The sequence below is a fragment of the Malus domestica genome, chromosome 17, assembly GCF_042453785.1.
Source record: "Malus domestica chromosome 17, GDT2T_hap1".
NCBI classification, from domain to species: Eukaryota; Viridiplantae; Streptophyta; class Magnoliopsida; order Rosales; family Rosaceae; genus Malus; species Malus domestica.
In genome coordinates, this window is record NC_091677.1 from 29525377 (window position 1) to 29546189 (window position 20813).

The window sequence follows — 20813 nt, forward strand, 5'->3', positions numbered from 1 at the left end:
TCTTGTCAACTTTTACATGTTCCATGTGCGGACATCCCCAATTTCAGGATTAGAAGTTGGTTCGTTTCAGTTTCTTACAGGAACATGGGGGGTTTTGGCAGTTGGATTTGCAACTTCTTATGCATGATTTCTCTGGTCATTACAGGAACACGACGGAATGGTGGACGGAATCTAATGGCAATTGATTAATTGGCTGATTTTAAATAGTTCAAGGGTCAATTTCAACTGGAATAATAGTATAGAGTGTCAAACCGCAGTTTACCCCTTTTTTTTTCTTTCTATTTTCTAAAGTTTGGTTTACTTTTCGTCCTCCATACAATACAAAGGTATGATCTCTTCTTTTTTATTTATGGGGTTTGACAAATTCAAACTCGAACCTCTTTCTTACGTTAGAAAGGGAAATATCGTTTTAATGAAGGAACAAACTGTCAAATGATCTGAAGATATAAATTGACATGATTCAAAAATTTTATAATGTAATGTGGAAAAAAGGATAATTTTGTTGTTCATTTTGTAATTGCCTCAAACTTGAAGGGTGTAAAATGTAGTTAGCGAAAACTAGAATGTATTGTGTCATGAATAAAAAGACACCTACATTATTATTATTATTAAGAGAGGTGATTTTCACATTTTTTTATTTATAGCCATCAAATTAAATAAATCAAAAAATACCAAAATTAAACAATGGCTTGTGAAAATCATTGTCCGACACTAGGAACATGTCTTTCACAAATGAACAACCCATGCCACGAATAAATAAATAATATGGTATATTTGACTTTAAAAATAATGAAAAAAAATCTCATGTATTTTTGGTCAATCAAAAGATTGATTTACTTGCCTATCATTCCTTGCCGCATTAACATATATATAATATCCTCTAATAATTATGGGTAATGTTAGGGAGACCAAAATTTTAAACTAAATTTTATAAACCGAATGATGTGATTGTTGATGATTGAATTATTACTAAAATGTTGATAACGTTTCCTATTGATGACACATATTGGTTTGTAAATTTGATTTAAAAATTTGATTTCCTAGCATTATTCAATAATTATACACAGCCCATATATCTACGTATTCGATCTGACTGGGTTGCATAATTGTGTTCATAATTTATTTGCTCAAAAGTATAATTCTAACATTCTTCCTGTTTTGATCCATGATCCATCCACTGAAGACACGTAATTTTCAACTTCCTCAATCATACCATGCATGTTACCCTCCTAATGTACCCAATGACTGGGTTGAATAATTGTTGCTGTTGAAATCTTTCTGTTTGCTTTTATAAAAAGGCATGTGCCAAGAAATTCAACTTCTCTTAAACCCTAGCTAGCACAAGATGGAAAGTCTTGGGTGATATGGTTGCACACTCTGTAAATGTGCTCGCTCAAAGTACAGCCTTATCTAAGACTCTCCATTCAAGGAACCCATACAACACTTAAAAACACTTATAACTTAAAGTCACAAACCAAAACACGCAAAAAAGGGAAGGCATAATAAGAGGAAAACAATTGCAATGAGTTTATAATTCCGTTGGTTATAATTTACCTAAACGTGTATTTGAGGTTCAGTATGTTCGACTTCTTCTTGTAGGGGCTTGTATATCAGTTCATTAATAATATTCACTCCTGCATATGAGATTGCTCGTATCAAAGGAGGGAGGGGATATTTTTTTCATTCAGGAAAGCATGATTCAGCTTCTGTTTCTAAGAAGATCCCCATGTTCTTGAATATAATAAGTGCGTAGCTTGGTTCTTCATTGTCACAGAGATGAGCATTAATTAAGATAAAAATTGAGACAGTTTTTTTGTGGTACTTGCTGAATGGATTTTCAAAGTATCTTCTTCTACAGTTGCGCTACTTTAACTACCGGAAATTCATACTTTATTAGCATAATCAAAACACAATCTTATATATAATCAGTTCTAATTAAGCTTTATCTAGGAAATGCATCGTGCTTGCTTTATTGAATAATATATTTCTTTTAAGAGCACAAACTAACTCTTCATTTGTTCGATGCATTGTACTCATGCTTTATATCTTATTGGAGATGTGATTCTGTAATGGAGTTAGTCTTAATTAACTACTCGGTTAGCGATAATCAAGTACGTTTAATTAACTAAAGAATGTTATCTACTGGGTCCGGGCATCACCCCACACATACTTCAATGTTATTTTATGATGCTTGATCGGATCATCGTGCAACATGACTTTTGAAGAAGCACAAGGAAGGGCTTCGAATTGTTACCTCAAGCTTTAAGCTAGCTTCATATTAACTATGGTTCAAAATTGGAGGTTACAGTGCTAATATATAATTTATGCTCGATTCTTGTTTGCCCACCCACCTTATATTCGCACTCCACGAATAGAATTCTAAAAGAAAGATTGAAGGCAGAAACATGAAATTCAGCAGATAGGACAATTAGTTGGTGAAATTAACCAAATAACATCTTCTCTTAGAATTTTTATTTTTTTTCAAAAACTTACACACTTTGGCCCCTCGCATTCAAAACATTCACGCTCATTTGTATATGTGCTTCATACACAACATTCATATGCAAAAAGGTGCCTTCAAAGAGATTGAAGACCGTTTGATAACTATTTCGTTTTTACATTTTGTGTTGAGATATATATGAGAAAAGTATATGGGAGAAAGGAGAGATGAAGGAGGGTGATGGGAGAGAGGAAAAGAAATAAAGAATGAACGAAAAAAGAATCTCGAAAGTGAAAACAGTTCAACAAAGATTTTTGTTTTTTAATTTTAGTTTTCATTATGTGTGCCTTTTTCTTATACATCTGTGCTCATCATCCTTCATCCACTCTTCATTATGCATGAAATAAAAACATGATGCTTAAGTGGTTGTGTGAAGACCAATTGATTGTTTTGGTGCCAAATAGGGATTTTTATCACAATTGTCATTATGATTTGTGAAAAATGTACGTTTACTCCTTTGTGTTTCAAATCGATTAATGTCTTTTATGAATGTTGGCGGCACAACAATCAGAGAGAACAATTTTATTGAAAACAAAATAAAGAACACTATACAAGATAAAAAATATCAACAGTTTAATAAAACGAAAGTTGAACAATGAATTTGTAATGAACTTTTTTGCACATATAGAGGCTTGCGGACTTGTCATTTCTGATATTTGAACTTTAGACATCTCGTTACAAATGAAGAAGAATACCATTAAACCGTAATATTAAATAATAACTTAAAAACCATGTTAATTTTAACGATAAAACAAATGTTCATTTCCTAAGAAACATGAGTATTTCCCAAAGTGATTGCCCAAAAAAATCTGTTCAGACTTGATACCCTCATGTAGATGATGTCTAAAATACCCATATCGCTTGATCACCTCGCACAAGCTTCAAGGGAACTGGTAAAACTTGTAATTATTTCTTAGCAGGAGGAGCATTATCGTAAATCTGCTCACACTCATACTACTAGAAATTTGGCTAAAAGACACATTTTTTTATTGGTGTCTATTGTGGATATTTTCATTAATGACAAACCTTAATGGCCACTAAGCAGCCACTAAATTAGAAATGATGTCCTATGTAGAAGACTATATTGTTATAAACACCACAAATTAAATAACGGTGACACAATAAATAATTACACATTTGAACTTATGTGACAAGATGGTATGTAGTCATTGGCAGTATGATGATCCTCGTGACGCACGCACAGTAGGCCAGTGAAAGAACTTAGCCCATGTGACAAGATGATATGCAGTCATTGGCAGTATGATGAGGAGGTGGATTGTCTGCGCTCCTATTTTCATACTCTTCTCATTCTTTTCTGTTTGTATGGTTACGGTTAAGGCACGTTAACATTTTATATTGATTTTTTTATAAAAATAATAAAACAAAAAGTAATAAAAATGTAAAATGTTGACGTGGCTTAACCGTGACCACATAAAACAGGAGGAGATGCAAAGAGTAGGGAAATAGGACTGCAGACAATCCACCTCCGTATGATACTCATGACGCACGCACATTAGGATTCTTATTTGGTTCTTTCTATTCATGCATGTGCATGTAGGGTCCTGAATATTTATTTTTACAGCTTAGCCCATCTATGATTATTGGAGGCATTTGCCATTAACCTGACAATTTCTTACCTGATCTGTAAACACGATACTAAAACGTTATGAAAATAATAAATTTTGGATCGACATGATACTAATCGAATCATTATCGGGTCATCCAATAAGAACACATTATTAACAGGTTTATTATTGTAGGCCGTTGGCTTCAATTTACACCATATAGTTATAATCTAGCCATGTATGTATTGTTTGAACTTTGATGAAAGAAAACAAATATCATGATCTCAATGCTCTCAACATAAATCCAAAGCATAGATATGTCGATTGTTATTGTAGCTATATCTTGAAAGAGTTTGTAGTTTAGTTGATTAAGAACATTTTTATATGAATATTAGATTGAATCTAAATTATCTCTCCCCTATTTCATTGTAAGTTACCATCCAATTTGAAATCAGCACAAAATTCAATTCTTAATTCTAGCTAATTTACTACATGGCCGGAGTCCTTCACATATTTTGGAAAGGCTTATGGACGAATTAAGAGATTGATTTAAACTAGTGATCTAAGCAGCAGTTTTCTTTGTTTTCAAGGTCTTTTTCTTGGATCAATAAATATATATCGCTAAGAACCAACCAAGTGCAACCTTAGAATATAAACAAGCAAACAAAAACCGGATAATTATATATCCATGAATAGATGCTTAATTCCACTTCATCCACTTGCTTATCTCCACTTGTTAGGATTGATAAACTACAAATTTAGTTCGTGCACCAGACAACATTTTGTCTCTTGGGCCACACAAATTATAACCAATATTAAATCGTGGCTTTACGTCATGATTTCTCAAGTACACGTGTTTTAAGATAACTAATAATATGGAAACCCTAATGAGGACTTATTGGTAAAAGGCGTTATTCTTTCTACACTAGGAACTTTGACTAAAACCATATAAACTGTCAATTTTAATGGAAGTACTCAAACACAGAGGGCTAGCTGTAACATGTTTCCATAAGAAGAGAGGATCAGGTAAAGGACTAGTAATAGCCAAAGTAATATAATACGTTTAATTGATAAGAACAAGGGGAAAGCTTCATTTGAGTTCAATTTTGTTTCTTTAGATTGGTTGTTGCTTGTTAACCAACTAACTTTTGGTGCAAAGTACTTCATTAGCTTGATGTAAATATTGTTGGTTTCGTTTCATGGCAGTTTAAGTTTTTAGAGGCTAGTGTTTGTCAAACATGGTATTAAAGCTCTAGTTCTAAGAGTTTATGGTCAGTTAGAAACCTATAGGCCGCCTCGTTTGTGTTTCTTTCCATGTTTAAGAAGAGGATGTACGTGACATAGGGTGTTAGTATGCATTGTATGACACTTAAGTTTTTTGGGGCCTAGTTTTTTCTAACATTTTCCTTCTCACAATTGAAAGACATTTCAAGTTTGAATCTTCGTTTAGAGTCTTTTTCCCCTACGATCCCTTGGAGGGAGCAAACCAAAGTAGATGCCAGGTCAAGATGTTTCACAAAACGGCTCCCTATCGGCTATTAATAATGAACTTTAATCGCTTTAGCTAACTTTCAACCAGGCGCTTAATTAGTGCAGTTGTTCGTAAGTTATTTCCGTATTTGTTGTTTCTCTCTTTGCTTAGTTTCAATCTATTTCCCCCTCTTTCATGGCAAGGTGGGCAGCTGCCTACAAATATTGTAAAATTTTCTCAATCATATGAGATTTTACCCATCTAAAAATTGAGCAGTTGAGTAATAGCTTGATCGTTACATACATTTGGCAAAGATATTTTTGTTTGTACTGGTAACGCAACCATCATGCGACATTTTCATAATATTAAAACTCATCATCAACAATTTTTTCAGTTGTAATGTTGCTTTTTATGATCATTACTAGTGCCGGTTAATTTTAAAGAGTTTTCCTTGTTTAACATAACTCAAACGTTTTTGTACGTCGTTTCACTTAATTAAGATATGTTAAGGAGACTCTTTTAAAATTGAGATTCTCCATAAACTCTTTGTTATCTATTGTTTTAGCATAATTATGTGGCAACATTATAAAATATTATGTAAAAAACATGAGATATCGGAGAGGAACTCTAACAAATGAAACATTATTCTTCTAGATAAAATCAGTTAAAAGAAGTCAACAAAACCTGCCAATATCCCGGAAAATGTGTCAGCCAATTGTTCACAATGCGTTTTCTGTAACGGCGTCCTCCGTGGCCACAATTGCCCTCCCAGTATTTGTTGCACAACTGCCCTTCACGTCCTCATCTTTTAACGGCACACCGTTTACTTCATTCCTCCGAAACGACAAAAACACCCCTCCCTCCCCTCCGTGACTCCGTCCGGAATGCACAACTGAACAAAGAAACGACGTAGGGTAGAGTCAGGCGGAATTGACGCCTTAACCGTCGGTAGGGCCCAGGTTTCAGTGGCTTTTATCGTAATACAATGACAGGACATGGGGCGATGGTCATAGTGAAATTATTGAAGCTCTTTTTAGTTACGGCAGAAATACGAATATCATATGTTTTTTATGCAAGTGGAATAAAAAATTTTAGTTTTTAAATTATTAGTTTTTTAATATCATAAACCATCATTTTCATAAAAACACGTGATATACCATTTCGATAACGGTTATACTAAAAAATCTCTTATTACTGTGGCAGCTTTGCAGCAGGTGCTATATATCCTATATATAGTTATATACGATACAGAACATAACCTAAAATCCAAAGCATAGAAAAGCCTCTAATTCACTACACATTTGTCGGCATAGCTTTGTGCTCACTGTTGACCCAAACCAGTGCTCAGAACTTTCTCCGCCGCCGCCGCCACTCAACACCCACTTAATCAAACATTCTACCTCACAATGCAGCTCCTCCACCGCGGCTTCGGCCTTGTGTTGGTTCTGAATTCGTTGCTTCTGCTTGTGTCTTGTCAAGTTCAGCAACCCCGGGCCAGCACCCGCTGGCTCCCAGCCATCGCCACCTGGTACGGCAACCCCGAAGGCGACGGCAGCGACGGTAAGACCCTACCCTCAAACACAATTCAATTTGGTTTTAGCTTACAATGCCGCATGTTTAGACAGTCAAAAGTATCATTTGTACGTACAGTCTCAACAGATTTTGTACATCTCAGTTGTATTATACTTGCGTCAATTTAAATTTAGTCAAGTTGATTAGATCAATGTGCTTGAACTTCACTGCACCAAAGTTTGAATTTTCTTTTCCGTTAATAAAGATAAATTTAGAGTAATTAAAGTGAATTTTTTATACTTTTCTTCTGTTGAGATGGTACAAATTATTTTAATTGGTCGTGAATTAATTATGTCGGCATGTGCTTAATTTTGGTAGGCGGAGCGTGTGGGTACGGGTCAATGGTGGACGTGAAGCCGTTCAGGGCGAGGGTTGGTGCGGTGAGCCCGGTTCTGTTCAAGAGCGGCGAGGGGTGCGGCGCGTGTTACAAAATCAAGTGTCTCGACCAGAGCATCTGCTCGAGACGACCCGCCACAATAATCGTGACAGATGAGTGTCCGGGCTGCTCGAACGGGCCGATCCAGTTCGACCTCAGCGGCGCCGCCTTTGGGCGCATGGCTGTGTCCGGCGAAGGCGGTTTGCTCAGAAACCAAGGCGAACTCTCCGTCCTTTACCGACGGTAACGTTCGCATATGTCATGTTTAGCTTGTTTGCTTTAACGGTCCTCGTTCGCACAAGTCAATTTAATTATTTTACCTACAGGACACCATGTAAGTATCCTGGGAAGCAGATTGCCTTCCATGTAAATGAAGGTTCAACAAATTATTGGCTATCACTGCTAGTAGAGTTTGAGGATGGAGATGGAGACGTCGGATCAATGCATATAAGACCGGCACGTTGTCCTTCTCTTTTTTATACATTGCTGCATGCCTCTTGCAACTTTACTTACTTTACTTTTACATTTACTTTTGCTATTAAGAAAACAAAAATGTTCCTCGTACTACATATTTGCACCATATATCTAATAGAGATGAGACTCACATATGTTGGTGTGCCTTGCCTTTATTAGAGAGATGATACAAATGATGATACAAATATATAGTAAGTGTAACATTACTCGAAAGAAAATGCATGCCAAATCAACGAAATTAAAGATAGTTTTTCCTTGAAATATAACGAAGTACTTAGTCGTACAATTCCACGTTTTCAAATAAAAAGCAGTGTAAACATGTCCAAACTGGTTTACAAACCTTCAAAGAAAATGATACTTGTGTAGTGAATATTTTAGTCATGAGAAGCAAGACTTACATGTTATGAGCATATTGTTGCATTAACAATGTACTCGTGATATGTAATTGAGTAATTTGAGTTGTTATCTTCCAGAAACAACACAATTCCTATCGCAGACCTTAATCCGAAACAATTTTGCAAAGCCATATTTTAGCGTTAATTAAGTGATTAAAGAATTTAAAGTTCACTAATTTTTTATTTATATTTTTGTGTTGGTGGGATGGTGCAGGCAAGTTCAAGCGAGTGGATCGAGATGAGTCATGTATGGGGAGCTAATTGGTGCATAAATGGGGGTCCTCTAAAAGGACCATTCTCAGTGAAGATTACAACTCTCTCGACAGCAAAAACTCTCTCAGCCAGAGATGTCATTCCCGGTAATTGGTCTCCAAAAGCCACTTACACTTCTCGCCTCAATTTCCACTACTAGCTTGGCTTAATATTTGACAAACAGGTCATGATATATAGAATATAAGCACTTTTTAATATTTGACAAACAGGTCATGATATATAGAATATAAGCACTTTTTTGACTAAGCATTTTCTAGGCCCGAAAAAGGGCTTGTCCGGTTGTCCCCATGAGACAAAAGTAGCCGTTGTCGGGTTGGTGTTTTTTGTTTTTAAAGAAAAGTAGCCGTTGGATTGCACTAATTAATTATAATGGCATCCAATGCTCTTTCTTTTTCTTGTTTTTTTTTCCTTTTGAACTTTCCTGCTGTTCCGACTGCACTGAGATATGTTGCCAGCCCTCTCCAAAAGGAGAGAGAGCGTGTGTTCTTGCTTTGTTAATGCTATATGTAAGTTTGTGGACCCAATGGTGTTTTAATGAATTTGGACCCTTTGATTGCACTTTAATGTCGCGTACCATGGGAGATCTCTGAGCATACAAGAACTCATGTTGGAGAGAAAAGCTTAACTATAGAGTAAGATAAATAAGAAGATATACACCAATGTATAGATAAACTATTGTCCTTATGTATAGGGTGATGTTAAACACTTTAAAAAAGAAATTACAGACAATCACTCATGTAAATTTAATTGCATCAACGATTAACAGACACTCACATACACAATAGCTAGCTTGGTTGTCTGAGTATATAGTCTCTAGTGCGGCAAAGTAAGTGAAGGAACAAGATAGAGTTTAGACTACGTACTTTCGGCTGTAGAACATTAATTTATGAGTTCATAGAAGGGGCCAGGGGTTTCTATTCCTATTCCAAAGGGTAACAGCCCTAAAAATGAATGTCAGAACCTGTAATTGGACTGCATAATGATATTCCTCTTCACTTGTAAGTGAGAGGTCTTAGGTTTGAATATCGTGGATGACGAATCCGATACTAAATTGGGTTCCCTATTGTATAGCTTAACCGAACTCTCCCCTCCCTTAGTGTAAATATATCGTTGTACTAAAAAAAATGGAGATGTTTTGGTCACATCACATACATATATGATCACCCACACGCTGATGTGTTTACAACCTTCAAATCTCTCACAATTTGCAAGGGCTGCTTGTGTCGAGAATTTTTAGGACGCCGGGAATACTCTCGTCATATCAAGTATCATAATATAAGTAATTAAAATATTCATTTTTAAATATCTAACTACTTGTATTATAATACTTGCTATATATATTTTTTTAAATTTGATCATATTAGATTTTAGCCATTACATTCAATGAATTTATAAATATAAAACTAAAAAAAAAAATACACATATATGGTGGACTAGCCTCCACCCCATCAACCCATGGGAAATTCTAGCCTAAGTTTGCTCTAAAAATGAGTTTGGGGTTAACACTCATATTTGGCCTAAGGGTTGGAGCAAGTTGAGGTAGATTTATAACTTAAAATTTGAGTTTTACTTCAAGCGTTAGAGTAGGTCTAAAAAATAATAGTGGGCGGTTATTTACTATTTGATTTTGATCTTAATTTATTAAAGAAGTATAAAAATAAAAGTTAAATAATCATTGACCGTCAGATTAAAATTGAACGGTTGATGAGCATAATATTATTTTTTTTTTGAACCATAAGGTCTTGGAGAACAAAATTCTTTTTTTTTTGGGTCAATATATACGAGATAGGATCCTCGCCGGATCCTCTTGTGGGGATCCCAGGAATCCTTTAATCCTATCCACTCATCATACATCATGTGGTCAGTTTTCGTCAGATACTATTTGTGTTCAATTTTAAATAACATAATTTAAAATGATTTCTGATCGTACGATGTACAAAGACATGATTAAAGTATCCCGAGGATCCTTAGGATCCGGCGAGGATCCTTAGGATCCGGCGAGGATCCTATCTCAATACATACTATTTATTTTTGTTACTCCTCACCAATAGAACTTTGCCAACTCAAGAAGATATTTGTAAGAAACAAAGTTTTATGAAAAAGATTCTTAAAGATTATGCAAGGAAAACCAATAGCTAGGAGGAGCAGCAGGAAGGATCAAAAAAACATTTTATTAAGTGGGGTGCAATATAGAATACGTAATTAAGATAAAAGTCAAGTTAATGATAGAGAATGACGTGATTATCACTTAACATAACAAGGTTGGTAGTTAGATTGTGGACATTCTGTTACATTGTCAATGTAAGTTTTTCTATTTCAACGTGATTGAATTACAAAATCAACGTTTATTGTACACCAATCGTGTACTATTACAATATAGACGTATGTTATTACTAGGGAATGTTATGAACTTACACAACATCGTAATCGTGCATTAAAAAAAACCTATTAGTTTTAACATAAATTTCTTAAGATAAAATTGCGGATTTAAATGAAAATATCCCCAAACGCAATGATACAGTGAAAACCTACAGTAATGTCGCAAGCAATTAAATGAAAACCATCTGAACGAGAACGACCCGACAAAATATGCTAGAGGTTTTTAATTTTGTATTTCTTTGGGGTTGGGCGGGTTGGAACGACGCGGGGGGGGGGGGGGGGGGGAGGGGGGGGGGAGGGGGGGAGGGGGGGGATCATAGAAAGACAATTGGGAATGTAAAAAAGACTTGCGAGTCTATTGGTTGGCAGCACGGTAGAGATTAGAGAGTGTTTCACTCTCATGTTATATATGAGTCTGGAAGTGGAAGTATAGATCATCTATGTATGCTCTGAGGGAGCTAGGGGGGCCGAAGGATTCCTCATTCGACCTTATAAATTTCTCAACCTGAAAGTATAATCATCTCAGGCTACATCAAAGTTGGATCATCCTGGTATCCTATCAACTGCCTATAAATATTCCACGTTTTAGAACTAGACGTATGATTAGTAAGATAGTGCTATTCAAACACTTGTAATTTTTGTTCTTGTTAATATATAATACTTGATTAGGTGAGTTACATTTAGAGTTGGAAAGAGTTGACGATGACAGACTCAGCTGAGGAGAGCAATAGTGTAAACGGAGATCACTCCGTAATTCAAGGGAGGAGGGAGAGAGATGTGAGTTAGAAATAAGTGATGTGGGTAACCAAACTTCGAGGGGAAATGAAAGAGATGAAGACGAATTATTAGCGTCCCTCATAGAAAAAAGCTTCCCCAGGAATTTTCAGAAACAGATCCTACTTGCATATTCAGAGTCCTTAATAAACTTGGCAGGGACAATGAAAATGCTTTTGTTCCACGAGTGGTTTCAATCGGGCCGTATCACCACGGACGAAAAAGGTTCCAAGCCATGGAAGAATATAAGCTACGGAATTTGCAATGCCTCCTCAAACGCAAACCAACTCCAGACACCAGTTTGGTGAAGTTTGTCAAAGAAACCAGAAGCAGAGAAGAGTTTCTTCGTAACTGCTATGACGAAAAGTTTGATGATCATCTGAGTAGCGATCAGTTAGTAGAAATGATAGTGGTCAATGGTTGCTTTATTTTAGAACTTATCCGCCGAATGAATTCGATTTCCAGAGATCATGATGTTTTCAGTATGCCAGAGGTGCATTCGACAGTTAAAAACGACTTGTTGCTGCTTGAAAACCAGCTTCCGTGGAAAGTCCTCGAGTGTTTATTCAACCTGACAAAAGAATCAGAAGAGACTTCTCTACATCGGCGAACTTCGCTATTATGTTTCGAAGTTATGCATACTTGGACGATCAGAGATTCCTTTTTAGAATTTATAGATAATGAAAGGGAGACATGGAAATTCAGACATTTACTTAACAATGCAAGAGATTTGCTTGTTGGATCAGTATCGAGGAATAAGGAGAGTCTTTATGAATATTGGGTTCCTATTCCCTCAGTGACACATCTTGAGGAGATTGGAGTCAAATTTCAACTTGCATCCTGGGGGACAGAGCTGTTGTGCATAACCATCAACAGGGAAAATGGAGTGATGAAAATTCCACATATGACAATTGGAGCCAACACAGAATGTGTCTTTAGAAACCTCATAGCCTACGAACGGTGTTCAATGAAGCCCCATTACATTTTGTCTTATGCCATGCTGTTCAATCAGCTTATCAAGTCTACCAAAGATTTAGACTCTCTCATTCAGAAACGAATTGTACGAACCGAATTGAGCAAGGAGGATACTGTTGTTTGTTCAATAGCCTTTCCAATGACACTGCATCCATCTCGTTCGTTTACTCTCGACTCGCCTGGCACGTGTATGAATACTATGAAGATCGTTGGCTAAGGTGTTGGCTAGCACGGATCAAAAGGGATTATCTATACAATTCATCGTCAATCTGGTTAGTTTCAAATGCGGTCATCATTATTCTCATTCTTACCGCCACGCAGACCTTATATATATTAAGGATAAAATAGTCAAAGATACATCTTAGCTTGCTGTGTAATTGGTTAGATTAGTTACAATCGTCAATAGTTGGTTAGTTGTTAGAATCTACTTTGTACAAGTGTGTACATCAAGCTTTGTGTATATATACACTATGTAATCTTATTATTTTTTTAATAAGAAATGGAAAATTATTTTCTCATTATGGTATCAACCACCTCTGTCTAACGACCTTCTCCTGATCCCCTTTTTTCTTTCTTGCTTCCTCTAATTTTCTTCTCAAAACCCTAGCTATGGCGGCTCAACCTTCTCCGTCCTCTGATTCAGCTTCTCCAGTTCATTCCCTTCCTACTGAGGTTTCGTGCTCTAATTCTTCGATCCCTTCCATTACGATTCAGAATATTGGATCGCTTGTTTCGATCAAGCTTACTACAACAAATTACCTCACTTGGAGTGCTCTCTTTGCTCCAATCTTTTGCCGGTACAATCTTACTGGTATTATTGATGGATCTATGGCTGCTCCGCCGAAATTTGTTTGTGATTCCGCTGGAACTCTCACACTTACACTGAATCCAGCGTATGTAGCCTGGTTTGAGAATGATTAAAACATTCTCATTTGGATCCATTCAACTCTCTCTGAGTCTTTGATTCCGTATACTGTGGGAGTCACATCTGCTCGTGATCTTTGGTCTAAACTTGAATCGCGTCTTGCCACAGCTTTTCAATCGCACATTCATGAACTTCACTCTTGACTTCGTAATATTACCAAAGGCGATTCTTCTGCTACCGCCTATCTTCAACAAATTGAAGCTATTGCTGATGCTCTTGCGAATACCGGTGCTCCAATTGATGATTCTGAATTGATTTCGGTGACTCTTCACGGTCTTCTTCCTGAATTTGATTCTTTCATCGATGCGATTCAATTTCATCTTGGATCTACCACTCTTGATGAGCTTCATGGATTGTTCCTGAGTAAAGAAATCCAATTGGCTAATCGAAAGCCATCAGTGCCTTCTTCTTCATTTCAGGCATTTCATTCAGCTTCTGGATCCTCTTCTCCTGGTCTTTTGCCTACGCCATTGCAAAACCCTAATTCTCAGGCGTTTGTTGCTCATAATTTCAACATTGTCCACTCACACCAAAGGCGTGGCATGGATCGTGCTTCTTCCAACCCTAGGTAGTCTCAATCTCGTGGAATGGATCGGCATTTCTCCAATTATCGATCTACAAATCAGCGCCATAATTACACTCGTCCAAACAATTCACGCCAAACCTACAATTGTGGCGGCCGTTCTGGTCGAAGAATTTACTGTCAACTTTGTCGAGAATATGATCATGAAGCCATTCAATGTCTTCAGCGCATGAATCCTCATTTTGGCATCAAATCTTCTCAGTCTGCTATGTGCGCCAGTGTCAAATCTTCTCAACCTGCTACTCCTACTTGGCTTCTTGATTCAGGTGCTAGTTCTCACATGACAAATTCATATGACAATCTACAAAATCCAGAGGCATACACTGGTCCAGAACAAGTTTATATTGGCGATGGCAAATGTTTGCCCTTTCTTAATTCTGGCTCTTCTAAAATTCATACCTATGCTCATACATTTGCTCTCAATAGTGTACTGCATGTTCTTGATTTGAAACAAGATTACTCTCTGCAAATCAGTTTACAATTGATAATTGGTGTTCTATTCACCTTTATCCCTTTCACTTTACTGTGAAAGATCTTTCTTCGGAGATGATGCTTTTTAAAGGTCCTGTGCGAAATGGCTTTTATCGTTTCCTTGCATCTCTCCTTCTTACTGGAAATCAACATGTGTTTGCTGCTTCTATCACTGCCTTTCAGGATGTTTAACATCAACGCTTGGGACATCCCTCTGTCAAAGTGTTGAATAAGTTGTCTTCAACATCTAGTATTCCTGTCTCTACTAGTGTCACCAAGTCTTTTGTTCCAATTGTGTTATAGGAAAGAGTTCTAAACTCTCTTTTGGGTCTGTAACTAGTACCACTTGTAAACCCTTGGAATTCTTGCATATAGATGTATGGGGACCTTCACCAGTTCTTTATGTTACAGGCTATAGGTATTACATCATCTTTGTTGATGATTTCAATAAGTACACTTGGTTCTTTCCTCTCAAGTGTAAATCTAAAGTGTTTTCTACATTTGTATATTTAAAGCTCATTGTTGAAAACTTGTTGGGAAATAAAATTGTTACACTTAGATATGACTCTGGTGGGGAATATCTCAGTTCCATGTTCATCTCGTATCTCAAGGATAATGGTATTCATCATCAGTTGAGTTGCCCTCACACCCCCGAACAAAATGGGTGTGCTGAGCGCAAACATATGCATTTAGTTGAAATTGCCAGAACCCTTTTAGTTGCTTCTTTGGTTCCACATGTTTACTGGGTTGAGGCTTTCTCCACAACCATTTATCTCATCAATCGATTGCCCACTGTGCATCACTCTTCACCTTGGGAATTATTGTTTCACAAGCCCTCATATTATACTTCACTGAGAATCTTTGGTTGTAGCTGTTTTCCCTGGTTAAAACCATATACCTCATTTAAATTGGAACCTAAAAGTAAAGCTTGTGTTTTCATTGGTTATAGTCTTAAACATAAAGGCTATAGATGTCTTGACTTGCATTCTAAGAAAGTCTACATCTCGAGACATGTTCAGTTTGATGAGTCTACATTTCCCTTTCATTCTAAAGTTCCAGATTCACCATCTCATCACTGTTATCCACCATTATCTCCACCTACTATTCTTACTACCCTTATTTTTCCTCAATTACATGTTTCTTATTCTCCACCCTCCACTTCCCTTCCTTTTCAATCTTCTATACCTTCATCCTTGCCATCTCAATGTCCTTCTCCTTCCCCAGCGGATACTTATATCCCCCTCCTCAATTCCTCACCCTCTTATCTCTAACCCTCCATCCAACATTCATCCTATGCAAACTAGATCCAAAGCAGGGATTTATAAACCCAAAGCCCTTCTTTCCACTAAACATCCTCTACCTCTACATCTATGTCTAGATTACTTGCCTTCTACCTATATGCAAGCTTCTAAATTCCAACAGTGAAGACAAGCAATGCAAGAAGAATTCAATGCTCTTCTTCAAACTGGTACTTGGAAATTGGTTCCTTCTCATCCATCTCAAAATATTATGGGCTGCAAATGGGTATTTCGAATAAAAAAGAAGGTTGATGGTTCAATAGATCGTTATAAAGCTCGGTTGGTGGCCAAGGGGTTTCATCAATAAGAAGGTTTGGATTACACAGACACTTTTAGTCCAGTTTCAAAGTCTGTTACCATTAGGCTTTTGTTGACCATGGCAGTTCAGTTTGACTGGTTTTTAAACCAACTTGATGTTAGTAATGCCTTTCTCAATGGTACTCTATCTGAAGATGTTTTCATGAAGCAGCCCTTAGGTTTTGAAGATCCCATTAAACCTGCTCATGTATGTCACTTACAAAAGTCTTTATACGGATTGAAACAAGCTTCGAGAGCTTGGTATGACAAGCTACACAGTGCTCTATCCTCTATGGGTTTTATTGGTTCTCAAAATGATCACTCATTGTTTATTAAAAGAGATCATGTCTTGGTATTTGTGTTGGTGTATGTTGATGATATATTGGTGACAGGGCCTTCTTCTCAAGCTTTTCAAGCCACTATTACTCATCTGAGTTCCTTGTTTCCTATCAAAGATCTTGGTCCCTTGCATTATTTCCTTGGACTTGAAGTTAAGAGGTCTTCCACAGGGATTTTTTTGTCTCAAACAAAATATATCCTTGATCTGTTGCAGAAAGCTAAGATGGATGGTGCTAAGGCCTCTGCCACACCTTTAAGCACCTCCAAATTAGATCATTCATCTCCCTTACTCTTTGATCCTATTGAGTATCGAGCTTTAGTTGGTGGTTTGCAATACTTGACTTGGACTCGGCCTGATCTATCCTTTGCAGTCAACCTTGTATGTCAATTTATGCATAGTCCCAGACACTCACATTTTCAAGCAGTTAAAAGGATCTTGCGATATCTCAAAGGTTCTCTTGATTTAGGTCTATGGTTTCCCAAATGTGCTAAAACTCTCAGTATTCATGCTTATTCTGATGTTGACTGGGCAGGGTGTTCTATTGACAGGAGAAGTACTGGTGGTTTTTGCATATATTTGGGTGATTCTCTCATCAGTTGGAGTGCTAAAAAGCAACCAAAAGTGGCCCGATCTTCTACAGAAGCAGACTATAGATCTTTGGCTAACACATCTGCAGAACTCACCTGGATCTGTAAGCTGTTAGTTGATATTGGTCTCATACTTCCAGCACCTCCCCAACTATGGTGTGACAACATCTCTGCAATTTCATTAGCTAAACATCTAGTGTTTCATGCACGAACAAAGCATGTTGCAATTGACTATCATTATATTCGTGAACAAGTCATCTCCAAAGCTCTTTCTGTGCACTTTATCTGCTCTCAGGATCAAATTGCTGATGTTTGTACTAAATCCTTGTCAAAGTCTCGATTTCTTTTTCTCCGAAGCAAACTTTCTCTTCGGGTCCCTCAGTTCAATTTGAGGGGGCATATTAAGGATAAAATAGTCAAAGATACATCTTAGTTTGCTGTGTAATTGGTTAGATTAGTTACAACTGTCAATAGTTGGTTAGTTGTTAGAATCTACTTTGTACAAGTGTGTACAACAAACTTTGTGTATATATACACTCTGTAATCTTATTATTTTTTTAATAAGAAATGGAAAATTCTTTTCTCATTAATATAGTGTTCTCACCTACTACAAGCAGTAACCTTCCAATCGGTCAATGCTCGCCGGAGGACATAAAACGCAACAAGACTTTTGTGACTGCAGGCAAGGCTATGAAATAAAGTAGTGCTGTAATTGATTATGTGTGACAGTCATACAGTTTGGAACTACCTTGCCATTTGTTCTTTTTCAACTTTTGAATAATTTGTAAAACTATTAGGTATAGCCTTAAGCTTGCTTTAATTAAGTGAGATCGGCGTGTTCGGATCGAGAGAGAGAGCCCGTGGCAGTGGATGATCATATGAGAGTCTCTCTCTCTCTCAATTGCTTACGTGTGAGAGAAGCATAATTGTTGGTGCAATTGGGAGTACAAGTTCTGCGATCTTTATATTATGATTGACGCGTGTTTATAAACGTAATTCTTCTTAAAGATTTATTCATAAATTTAACACGTGTTAATTAACAATAGAGACTACACACAGAATGGATGCAGAAGATTTAAACTCACAAACATTGGTTTTTTATATTTACAAATCCAGAATTACATAAATTTGTAATGCTCATGAGGTTCATTTTTTTTAATTTTTTTTCTAACTTTCTACGATTATTTTTTCTTAAATTATACACTTACCATATTTGTATCATATTTCTAACAAAAAATAAGATCTTCATGTGTTAGTGGGCTTTATCTTTATTAAAAAAATAATACAAGTGCGGTATAATGTAGCATGAAGCACTACTCTTTTTTTTTCCTACGTACCTTAATATTTGAAAGTCCATTACCCAGAGTATTGAAAATCTGACACCAAAAGCCACTGAACTTAGTGTACATAATCTTTAGAGTAAACTGTCGATATGCCCCCTGAATTATCACCAAACTTTCGATTTCTCCCTTGAACTTTTTAATTGGAAAATTAAGGACTTAAACTAATTTTTTTGGCCGATTTGCCCCTGCTGTTAATTTTTCATTCATTCCATCCAAATTTCTATTAAATGAAAGCATGTGCACAACATGTGTGGGTAGTTCGGTTGCTTCATTCTTTAAAATAATTGAAAACCTTAAATTTCTATAATATAAACCTATGCAAATATGTGTGATTCTATAGCTTTTGTGCTTGAATGTATAGTGAAGTAACGTTTTTGTTCACAAATGAGAGTTACGTGGTTTGCACATAATAAGAGTTAACATTAATTTGGATGAAATCTATTAAAAACTAACGGTAGGGGGGAAATAAGCCAAAAAAATTAGTTTAAGTCCTTAATTTTCCAATTAAAAAGTTCAGGGGGTAAATCGGCAGTTTACTCTAATCTTTATATATAAAGCCAAGGTCCCAATGAACAATATTTTTTTTTGTGTCACAAGCTTTACTGAAAATAATTGGACAAAAATGCCCTTCAAACAAAAAACTTCAAATGCAACCCAAAATAATGCATCAAATGTGGCAGGGGTATTTTCATCATTTTAATAGTGTCTTTTTAATAATTAAATTTTTTGTATAGTTTTTTTTATTTTAATAATTAATACCTCACAACAGGCTAGCGATAATGTGATTCAATTAGTTGTTCATTAAATATTATTTTCTCTATTTTTAAACATATTCAAAACATTTTAAGAGGCATGTAATGCCGGTTATAAAAAATATCTTTTACACGCGGATAATAATGTGATTAAATTAGTTGTCAAATAATAATTTTTTTTTTTTTTTGGAACAAACGATATTATCTACACTAGAGGGGAGAGGGTGAGTTTAGCCTTATAATGAGTTAGCAATAATGTGATTCAATCAGTTGTTTATTAAATATTAATTTTTAATTCTTAATATAAATTCAATATAGACCGATTTTATTATGTCGATTCAGCTGTTTAATTAATTTACGAGGGTTTCTTCTCATAACTAATTTTACTCCATAACTACCATGATTGGAATTTGAACATGCCTTGCCATGATTTGCTTTTTGTATTGAAACCAAACAGTAAAAACTATTTGTATTATGGAACAAACTAAGTTATAGACTAGATATAATCGAAACGTGGCCTCTAGAAACTAGAGAAGGGTCTATGTTTTTTTGTCTTTCATTTGTAAATAAAATATTTTAAGTTTGACTTTCATGAAGAGTTCTTTTTATTTTATTTTTTTAATGATATTATCTATACTAAAGAGAGAGGAAGTGGTTTTAGTTTCACAATGAACTAGTAATAATGTCGGTCAAATTCGCTTTTGACGAGAATCAAACGTAAAATCTCTCAATACAATTTATTCTCTCAACTCTTTCACATAATGCAGGAGAAAATTCACAAATTAAACTATGAAGTTTGCAAAGCCGCCTAGATCGCAAACCAAACATCACCTTTAGAAACTAGAACAGGGTCTACACTTTATTATATTCATTTGAAGGTAAGATATATTAGATTTAAATATCGTAGATGATGAAATCAATACTATTTATTTCCTCAACTCCTTTATATAAATATATCGTTAAAAAATCTATTAATTTTAACCTAAATTTCATGACGTAAAGTCTCTGGTTTTGAATAAAATTTCTCACAACGCAATGAAACTGTGAAAACCGAAGCTCATTTCACAAGCAATTAAATGAAAACCAGAACGAACAGACAAAATACTAACAGAAGAAAAGGACAAAGAAATGAAACGCGCAAAAAGGTAGAGTAAAGCAAGATAGACCAGAGTACAACGTACGTGGCTAGAGTTCTTTTTATTTTTATTTTTTTGGGGAAAATAGGAAGACTATTATGAAATGAAAGTGTAAAAGAACTTAAGTCAATTTAGGGTTGACAGTGGCAGTACAGTTGAAAGTGTTACTTCCTCACATTATATACGAATCTACAACTAGAAGTATAGATCTATGTATGCTCTGTGGGAGGGAGGGGGGCCGAAGAATTCTTCAGTCGACCTCATAAGTTTCTCAACCTGCATATATAATCTCTTGGATCATCCGGGTAATTTTTCGTACTAACTGCC

General features: G+C 35.9%; 3 protein-coding genes across 3 annotated transcripts; all 3 read left to right on the top strand.

The window, feature by feature from the left end:
* Nucleotides 1–6702: 6702 nt before the first annotated feature.
* Nucleotides 6703–9184, top strand: LOC103405672 (expansin-B3-like). The gene is made up of 5 exons (XM_070816643.1): nucleotides 6703–7096; nucleotides 7427–7727; nucleotides 7811–7940; nucleotides 8568–8789; nucleotides 8836–9184. The coding sequence occupies exons 1-4, from the start codon at nucleotides 6943–6945 to the stop codon at nucleotides 8763–8765; spliced, it is 783 nt and encodes a 260-aa protein (XP_070672744.1). The 5' UTR covers nucleotides 6703–6942; the 3' UTR covers nucleotides 8766–8789; nucleotides 8836–9184.
* Nucleotides 9185–12014: 2830 nt separating this feature from the next.
* Nucleotides 12015–12971, top strand: LOC139193458 (UPF0481 protein At3g47200-like). Its single transcript, XM_070816482.1, has one exon. The coding sequence runs from the start codon at nucleotides 12015–12017 to the stop codon at nucleotides 12969–12971; it is 957 nt and encodes a 318-aa protein (XP_070672583.1).
* A 3436-nt stretch (nucleotides 12972–16407) lies between these two features.
* On the top strand, nucleotides 16408–17688 carry LOC139193459 (uncharacterized mitochondrial protein AtMg00810-like). The gene has a single exon (XM_070816483.1). The coding sequence runs from the start codon at nucleotides 16408–16410 to the stop codon at nucleotides 17686–17688; it is 1281 nt and encodes a 426-aa protein (XP_070672584.1).
* The last annotated feature ends 3125 nt before the right edge of the window (nucleotides 17689–20813 follow it).